Source organism: Epinephelus moara, chromosome 24, assembly GCF_006386435.1.
Source record: "Epinephelus moara isolate mb chromosome 24, YSFRI_EMoa_1.0, whole genome shotgun sequence".
Lineage (NCBI taxonomy): Eukaryota > Metazoa > Chordata > Actinopteri > Perciformes > Serranidae > Epinephelus > Epinephelus moara.
The window spans coordinates 18,157,223-18,167,457 of record NC_065529.1 but is presented as its reverse complement, the minus strand read 5'-3'; the positions used below and the strand labels follow the sequence as shown (position 1 = coordinate 18,167,457).

The window sequence follows — 10,235 nt, the reverse complement described above, 5'->3', positions numbered from 1 at the left end:
TCTCCATGCTGTCTAGATGCAATATGTGTATTTTCAGATTTTTGTTTCGATAACTGAATTTTTTACAGTGCTTTCAAATCTGCTTTTCCATGCATGGACGGCTGCTAAACCTGCACGTCTGGCTTAGTCAGTTTGTGAAGCTACACATGACTTGTCACTGACTAATTAGCTCAGTGAGATAGAAACTGATTCTTAGTTTCAGAGGTTGTGAGTTCAAGCCTCAGCTGATGCAAAAGGCAGATTGTGTTGCTAAATTCCTAAATGTCTTCCAATTCTTCTGCTTGTTGCTCAGAATTGCCTAAAAATTGCATTTTGTTTCTTTTTTTTAATGCTAGGCTTCCCAAGCATAAGAACTATGTGAAACTGCTGAATGTTTTGTGTTGTTCCAGCTGTAGGGTCAATATTGTTTTTTAATCTTAACAAATTAACCTCCAAGGAGAGGTTGCAACCAAACTCACCCAATAAACTTAATTTTTTTTAAAAATAATTTTAAATTTAATATAGACTGTAGCTAATGTCTGTACAATGTTTTACACTCAATATGTGCTCTTAATCATTGTAGGGAAGTGTTTCGTCAGCTCAGGGGACCTGCAGCGCCACATAAGGTCACACACTGGTGAGAAGCCCTACGTCTGTAACGCCTGTGGAAAGAGCTTCACCCGCTGTGCCATGTTGAGGATACACAGCAACATGCACTGTAAGGGGGCTCCAGCTGACAGCCAGGTCACCAACAACTCTGACCCACCTCGCAGCTCAGATGGAGCAGCCTCGTTCCCCAAACCTGTCAGCCACAGTAAACCTCCTGCTGCAACCAGTGAGCAGCATTTCCCCACCATGATGTCCCATGCAGGCTTAGAGAAACCTTCCCCGCCTACTCCTTCACCACCACAGCCAACACCACATATAGAGACTCCACCTCCCAGCATGCACCTCAGCCCAGCTTCTACCCCAACCCCACTTCCAGAGCTGCGCTCGCTGGTACCCCATCACCTCCTCTCCTCCAACCACCAGGACAGAAGTGCAGCCCTGACCGCCACAGACCGCATGAAGCTTACCAAACCTCACCTGTCTCAGGAGGCTGTGTACGGGCCATACGTGGAGAATGGGAATGTGTCAGTGGAGATGGGCAGAGGTGCGGTGGGGAGGCCCTACCTTCCTCCCACAGACAGTCACTGCAGTTCCCTGACTTCTTCTAGCAGGCCCAACAGTGGGTCGTACAGGTCCACTGAGGGCCAGTTTATCTCCAGTGTGACTCTGTGGGGCCTGGCAATGAAAACTCTGCAGAATGATAATGACATGGAGCAGTAACATTTCACGTCCTATAAACATGTTAGATAAGCACAGCAGAGCCTCCTCAGTATTTGTTGATGTTTATTTTATTCGACTGTCACCACTTGTCTCGATTGCTTAAATTGACTTTTAACACAAAATGATAGCTCAGCTCCGGTGATGATGTTTACATGAAATGGTAATAATTTGAATTATTTATAAGTAATAAGGTTTTGTTTGTGTTTACAGTTTTCACCATTACTCAAAATCAAAATGAGTGCTTCCTAATTTTAATTAAATTTGTCATGAATCTGAGAAAGTCATGAGAACTGCTGTTGCACGGCTCTTAAAACTTCCAAGTGTCACACCCGTCAGTGATGTCACAGCAGGTCTTTCCTCCATCAGATGTCATCACATGTATCAGTGTTGAATATTAGAGCCCACAGAGAGCAGTGCAGCAGCAGCATGTTGCCCTCTGTGATTAAACATCCCAGAATGCATTTCACCTAATAAAAGTGTCTCTTTCACTTTGTACATACTGCACCGCACTTTAAGATGTAAAAACGCAGACCTATTTTCAACTATCAGTGTCAAGTGTCAGTGTATTATATTCATAGAAGAATAAAAGATGTACAGTATATTTACTGTATTTGTCACTGTTTGTTTATGAAAAAAAATTGTCACGTAATTTTTCTGTATGAGATCAAAATGGGGTTTACAGGGTTCCTACAGCTTAAGGTGAGTTAGATTTAAGACTTTTTAATGTCGCTCAAAATGACATTTAATCAAAATTCAAAGAAAAAAAAATCACGAACCAACATCAGTGACTTGGGGTTAGGGACATTTTGCCCGTTTAATTCGTGACTTTATTTTTTTTTTGGTCAAGTTAAAAGTTAGATGATCTATTTCAAACATTGAAATGTGGAACTCACAAAAAACAGTCATCATACAACAAATGTATTCATTCGTTTTACCTCCAAAAGTTTTTGTCATTTCATTGGGTGCACGAAATGTGTATGTGTGTTGTTGGTTCTGCTATCCCCATCTTCATGATGTTAAATGTGAGGGCCTTTCGGTAAATTACCATAAGGAAAAAAAAAAACTCTTTTTTTTTAGATTTAGTAGTGCAGTCTAAGAAAAAAATATAAAATTCTACTCCCCATGTTTTAGCATTAGTTAGATTTTTGAAAGATTGATTTTTAATTGTCCAAGATAATTTCAACTTCATATTTGTTTACTGTTAAAACAAATTGTTAGGCCCCTCAAAGAAAAGTTGTTATTCTGCATAAGCATTAAAGCCTAGTCATGTGTCTTGAGGACATTAGGGGTGCAACAGGAGGAAGAATCTACATCCACAGCTTTGTTTTCCAAAGGGGCTTCACTGAGTGATCTGATTCATGACCTATAAGTGTTATGCTGTTAAACAGACTACAGAGGGAGCTAAAAACCAGACACCACAGTTCATGATGTATGATGATAGCTCCAGAAAAGGTAAGGTCACCAGAGAAACAATACTCCATATCCATGTACATATATATATGTTGCACATGCAATAAAAAGTAGGACATATCATTAACAATCCCAAGTCAATTTTTAGTTTATTTTTATACACAGCAGGGCAAGACAGTACTCTTTTAATTTACACAACTATTCCAACCAAGAGCAAGCAGCGTGATGATGGCAGCGAGGAATGGTTCCTTTTAAGACGCTGAAACCTCAAACAGAACCAGACTCTATGTGGGTGGCCACCTGCCTGGACTGGCTGGGTTGAAAGAGACTGAGACAGAGAGACAGGGATGCACAGCAATCAATAATAATAGCAATAACCTTTGATATTAAAAAAAAAGATATGATGAATAATATAAATAATAGAATGATATTAATAGTAGCAATAATAACAGTCAATAGAAATATGGCTAATAATAATAACAATGACAGTGGTCACCAAGCAGGACCACAGCAGCAGGCGCTACCACAATCCAGGGGCCATTATGATCCAAGAAACCTGTATGGTGAGAAAGCACAAAGACTCCGGGGAGGAGGCCGAGTTAGTAACGTGCATTAGTGGAACATGAACATCTGCAGATGGAGAAACAGAGGACGTCAGAGGAGCTCAGCTGGGCAAACTAGTGCTGCGTTCAGATGGAACTTGTGAGATTGTGTTTACAATCATGTACAGGAAGATGTGAACTCGGAGCTCTCGTAAATTTCCATTTACGAGATCATTAATACCACAAGATGGGGGCGTTCAACAAAGTGAACCCCATTTGAACGCAGCATAGGCCTATAGCAGCCTAACTGGGAGATGGTCCAAAGCAAGCATGAGCCAGTCCTAACTATAAGCTTTATCAAAGAGGAAAGACTAAACCCTACTCTTAAATCTGAAGATGGTGTCTGCCTCCTGGACTGAAACTGGAAGATGGTTTATCAGGGATCTCATACCATAGATATGGAAACTAGAATTTGAAAGCTTATCACATAAAATCTTCTGCATACATTATGCAGTATTCAGAAATCTATTTTTAACTGGATTTTCACAGCTACACGTCTGACAAAAGGAAATCCTTTGGGGTTTGGACAGAACTGAAAACAATTCTATGTATCATAACAAACAAGAGTGCTTCTCCTGCATTCAGTACAGGGTGATCACTACTACAGTGCTGTTATCTGTCACCAGGATGAGTGACTTTGAGGGTAAATTCTGTCTTCCCATGACCCTCTCCTCTCGCTCTCTTTACTCTGTCATCATGCGATTGTTCCTACTGTTGCTCTGCCGTCACTCTCTGCTCTGTTTCTGCTACTGTACCCGCTTGGCTCCATCTGTTCAGAATTCCTCTGAAGGTGCCATTCATATGAATATGCACACACAGTCATTTAACCTGCATCGTTCTCACTGCTTATTATCTACTGCTCTACGTCTTATCTCTCTTTTCTACACACACTCACACACATAAACACTGGCCTTTAGCGACTGTACTCAGGTGTGTTCCTCCTCTCTGTGTCTGCAGTACACTTTGAGATGCATTTATACACCTGTCAGTGTGTGTGACAGGTTCTTCTCTGACCACCTGTTTTTTTGTCAGCACACACACAAAATGAACCACAACGGGACTGTGAGGAGATATTTACAGAATTTTAAAAAAGCTACTGGATCAGAATCTTACAGAATCTCTAAGTAAAAGAAGGTGGTCTTTGAGATATCTTTGACGCTCTGATCTAAAGGGAGGCTAGGATCCAAAGTACTACCAAAATTTGTGGAAGAAAATGTCTTTAGGAGAGTCTCACCCTCCCTAACCCTTTGGCAATGTATCATCGAAATACAGTTTATGTTTCCTATTGTTCATATTACAATGTTATGGCTGAGAGCTAGTATCAGTCTAAATGTTGCATTATTTCATTTATTTTTTCATTTGTATTAACCAGTGAAAAATCTGATTAAAAAATCTTCTACTAGTTTGAGCTACAAGAGTTCAAGAGTGCACAGTCTATGGTCAGACTTTCTACATAAATCTCTGTATCAAAATGAGCATTAGCATTCCTGACAGTAATGATGAGTGGTTTGGAAAGGTTTAGGTTTGCTAGTTCTGCCTGTGACTCTGTTATATGGCTCACTATCCTGATGACATTCACATCCTTCTGACTAACAACTAGATATGAATGCTTGTATTAGACTTTGATGAAATGAGCTCAGGCTTTTGGATCCATGAAATAACATAATCACATCATCAGAAATGATCACAGTACGAGTAAAAAAAAGAGTAATCACAGGAAGTAACAAAAGCTTTCCTGGTGTTTGAACTGCTCTACCCTGGTTTTCAAAAGTTCAGTTCAGGGTGAGGAAAATACCAGCCTAATAAAGACGGAGGCCACAAACTGAGAAAAAAGTGTGCTAATGAATTTTACATCTTCATTTAGACAAAGACTATGGACATTATTCAGGGAATTCAGATAGAAGACAGTAAGGTTGTCCAGAAATTTAACAGTACCGTCCAGCCACACAGTGTCTGTTAACACATCTCGAGATAGAAATAGCTACTTGTAAAGCAACAAAAACTTCGACAGAACATCTGCAAACTACATTTGATTTGTGGCTGCTGAGGAACAGATGCTCTACTTCTAAAATGTTTCCTGTGGGCACTGAAAACACGATGGAGCAGGAACTCAACCAGAACACAACGCAGCCAAACATTGTGGACATGGATGTAAAACATTTTTTTAGTTTCCTTAAAAGCTCTCTTAGTACTGCTGTTGTTAATGCACCTGACACAGTATTATTAAAGCTGATACAAATATTATGACATACTACTTCTACTCACATAAATCGTACCATCTTAACTTTTTGTATTGTGTTATAATGAAGTTAGTGCTGCTGTTGCTTATGCAGCAACAACAGTATTATCAAAGCTGATACAAATATTACTACATACTACGTCTACTCATGAATGAATGAAATGTATCATCTGAACTTTTTGTGTCGTGTTACAATAAAGTCTGTCTGTACTGAACTCTTAATAACAGAAGGAATGGTCTTTAACAGGGTCTAGCCCTCAACTTTTAGGAATTGTTTTCAGCTGTTTATAATCCAATATGTTTAACACAAATAATTAGGCTACTAATTAGAAACATTATGAGAGAATAGTTTTCACATCTTCAAAAGTCTATGACTGCTGCTAATGTCAAAATTCAATAACTGTGAGATGCATTTTAAGATCTTTATTAGACTATTTTTTTTAGAATTTAATACATTTTGTGAGATTGCAAAAACAGTATTTTTAAAGCTGACACAAATATTACTACATACCTCTTCTCCTCCTGAATGAATGAAACATATCACCTTAACTTTTTGTGTCGTGGTATAATCAGTTTGTCTGTGTTCAACTCATTATAATAGAAGTAAAAGGTCTTTAAGAGGGTCCCTCCCTAACCCTAACCCTCAACAATATTCCATCCAAATATTTAATATGTGTCCTATTGTACATATGTCATGATATAACACGTTTAACGAGCTATTAAACGCCCATTTGAAGGGAATTGCTTTCAACTGTACATAATATATGTTTAGACAAAGCCAAATAATCATAGTAACAATCAGACACATTAAGAGAAAATAGTTTTCATGTCTTTCAAAGTCTGTGACATCTGCACTACAGCAAAAAAAAAAGGATTTGAATGGAACATTGCCTACACACCCTCTTAAAGCTCTTTCCTTCATCTACAATGTCAAAACAAAAGAGAGAAACATGAACTCTTTTGGCTGATCAAAATAATTTTGAAAATAATCTTGAATTTGATTTCAAAATCACTTGCTGATCACTCCTGATTCTGACACGAGTGTTACTTTTTAAATCCAATACACTTTGTAGCATGCTATTTAAAGATCTTTTTTGATTTTATTGAGTTTTGTTTCTTTTAAAAGCTCTTTTGTTGTTATGCAACAACTACAGTATTAGTTAAGCTGATACCAATATTACTAGTGAGACTGCTACTCATGAATAAATCTAATGCTCCATCTAAACTTCTGTTGTGTTATACTGCAACAAGTGCTGCATTAATTGTTCATCTTTTCTACACTCGTCTGAATTTTGTACCTGTGAAAGATTTCCAGGAACTCAACAGCAAACTCAAAGTGTTCCACTAGTTTCAGCCCCAGGAGTTCAGCAGATATGAACCCTCGCCTTGAACATCTCTCTGATAAGTGCAGACTGTGAGATTCATAAATTAACATCTTCACTTTAAAACTCAGCACTCCTGCCCTGTTGGCTTACAGCAGTGTAACATGCTGTCATGTAACACACCTTCGAATACATGTTATAACTTGTTCAGTTAATGTACTGATTTTATCAATTCCAGATCCCACTTGGTGAAACACAGGATTCAAAGACCAGGTGAACATCATCAGTAGACCTTCCTAAAGCCTCAATAGATTTAATATTAGAAAGAGTTTAAATACTTAAAATATTTGTTATCTATTTTGTAAAGAAAAAATATTCTGTGGTGGGTTTTTTTAGAGTTTTTTGTGAAGTGTCAGTGAGTGTTAATAAAATCACTTTTATATTCAGATAAATTCGTTTTTCAAGGAAGGTGTCAGAGTTTAAAGGCTTACATTACTTGTCTACATACTGAGAAGGAATCAAGCATTTTAAAGTTATCTGCAATCTAAAAGAAGACTTTAAACATAACTACAAAGTCAAAGGAATGAAAGCATTAAAGGAATACTTCATCTGAAAAATTACTATTTGTATATGAGTTAAGTTACTCACCACGCCTTACACTGAATTTTGTTTCTCTAACATGCCTTCTGAGCCAACAGAAAATCCAAAAATAGCAAACGCAAAGACTATAATACACTATTCAGGACATTCAGACAGAAGACAGCGTGAAGTCACCCAGAAATTAATCCACAAAGAATCTGTTGCCACATCTCGAGCTACAAATATGTATTTTTGCTTGTGAAGCATCAAAAATGTTGAAAAAAATACCATAAACTACATTAGCCGCTCCACTTCTGAAATGTTTCTTGTTGGCACTGAAAACACAGTGAAGCTGTTAATGAGTCTGAACTCAACCAGAATGCAACGCAGCCGAACTTTGTGGACATAAATGTTAAAACGTTTTTTAGTTTCCTTTTAAAAGCTCTCTTCGTACTGCTGTTGTTAATGCAACTGCCACAGTGTTATTAAAGCCAATACAAGTATTACGATGTGCTACTTTTATTCAAGATTGAATGAAACGTACCAGTGTAACTTTTTGTGTCGTGTTTTACTCAGTTTGTCTGTGCTGAACTTGTTATAATAGAAGGAAAGGTCTTTAAGAGGGTCCCTCCCTAACCCTAACCCTTAGGCAATGCTTCATCAAAATATCTGTTTCCTATTGTTTATATGTATAAAACAAGACACAATAATTTTAGGAATTGTTTTCAACTGTTAATAATCTGATATGTTTAGACAAAGCCAAATTATTATGGTATTATTTAGAAACATTATGAGAGAACAGTTTTCACATCTTCTAAAGTCTGTGACATCTGCACTACAGCAGTAAAAGGACTTGAATGGAACATAGCCTACAAACCCTCTTAAAGCTCTTTCCTTCTTCTACAAAGTCAAAAGTTAGAAAAAGAGAAATGTGAATTATTCTTTCTTATCAAAATAGTTTAAACAATTTCAATTTGTTTTTTGTTTTTTTTTAAGACGGAAATGAAAGCTGAAAGCTGAAGGGAAACTTACCTCTAAACCGAAACGAAAAAAAAGATTTAAGACTTACATAGAAACTGAAAGGAAACTTACCTCTGAACTAAAAGGAAAAAAAAGATTTAATACTTACATAGAAACCGAATGGAAACTTACCTCTGAACTAAAAGGAAAGAAAGATTTAATACTTAACCTAGAAACTGAAAGGAAACTTACCTCTGAACTAAAAGGAGAGGAAGATTTAATACTCATCTAAAGGACATGCAAAGGAAGTTTTTTTTGTTTTTGTTTTTTTTAAGACAGAAATGAAAGTTGAAGGGAAACTTATCTTTCAACAAAAAGGAATGAAAGAGTTAAAACTTATCTAGAAACAGAAAGGAAACTTATCTCTGAACTAAAAGGAAGGAAAAGATTTACTACTTATCTAAAGGACATGCAAAGGAAGGTGTTTTTTTGTTTTGTTTTGTTTTTTAAAGACGGAAATGAAAGTTGAAAGCTGAAGGGAAACTTATTTCTAAACTAAAAGGAATGAAAGAGTTAGGCCCTGATCACACAGGATGTATTTTGCAAGTTGCAAAACGTGAGGTGCACCTCACCATAGATATATATAATCATAGATGACTCATTCCTGTGGCTACTGTGCGTCAACGTCGCCGCCATCTTGGGGAGGTCACTGCCGGCTGGCTAGTACTGTTGTGTATGGAGATAAGTCTTCAGCAAACTTGGCGTGCTCACTCAAAAGTCTCAAAGTGTCGGGGTATCGGAGGATAACAGCTAGGATTGCTGTGTTTACATGGCAACTCGCGTGAGACTAGCTGATGGCTAGTGGTGGTGCTAGTTCTCGAGTTTCGCGCGAGTAATGGAGGTATCTACTGTATATGATATCTATGCACCTCACTGCCTTTTTTTTCAGTAAAAAAATAAATAAAAAAAATAAATAAAAAAAAAAAGCTTGCTATGCCTTTTATTGTTGCCAGGCATCCACACAAACACATCCTTACACTAACCTTCCCATGTAATCAATGTACCGTTTTTTGTCCCAGTAATTTGTATCTATTTCCTAAAACGGACAGGCAGAGGGTATTTGCTCTAGCCGTGGCTGAGGGTGAGAAACAGAGAACTGTGTGGGTACATGAGACCCCAAAAAAGAGGGTGGATCACGATCCACTCTGGCAAAAACGCTAGGTGCTTAAAAGAATCGCAGTGCAAAAAACGCAATTAAAAGGCTTCATTCCCATGAAAATCAACTACAAAAAGGTGCCTCCAACTGCTAAAACGTTTTCTGTGTGAACAGGGCCTTAAAACTTATCTAGAAACTGAAAGGAAACTTATCTCCAAACTAAAAGGAAAGGAAGGGTTTTTTTTGTTTTTTGGGATTTTTTTTTTTTTTAGAAGGAAATGAAAGTAAGTTGGAAGGAAAGGTTTGGTGTGTGAGAGTGCGTGAGAGTGTTTGAGTGTGTGTGTGAGTGGCTGTGAGTATGTTTGAGTGGTGGTGGTGTGGTACTGTCACATCTCGCGGTTGTAGGGAGAGTCTGTCATCCACGCCATGATCATCGCCGCCACTGTGTTGAAAGCAGTGGGTGGGAGACCACCAGGCTGGGGACCGTAGACGGAGGGCCAGAGGGGCAGGGCCATGACGTCATCGTAGTCTACGTCATCCACAGGCTGCTGGAGGGGTCCAGGCAGGGTCGTCCTTACCTGAACCGTTTAGAAATCCAGAGAGAGGGGTCAGACTGGTTCATGTACACCCTTTAAGCTAGATGCAGTAGTGTGGGATAA

The 10,235-nt window shown here is 38.2% G+C and overlaps 1 protein-coding gene across 1 annotated transcript in view; it reads left to right on the top strand.

Annotated features, from left to right (window-relative positions):
• The window catches only part of zbtb49 (zinc finger and BTB domain containing 49), a 7,629-nt gene extending 5,540 nt beyond the window's left edge, over positions 1-2,089 (top strand). Inside the window, exon 8 of the mRNA XM_050037884.1 lies at positions 563-2,089. Within this exon, the coding sequence (XP_049893841.1) occupies positions 563-1,308 (746 nt within the window). The 3' untranslated portion in view covers positions 1,309-2,089. The remainder of the gene's footprint in view (positions 1-562) is intronic.
• Positions 2,090-10,235: the final 8,146 nt, after the last annotated feature.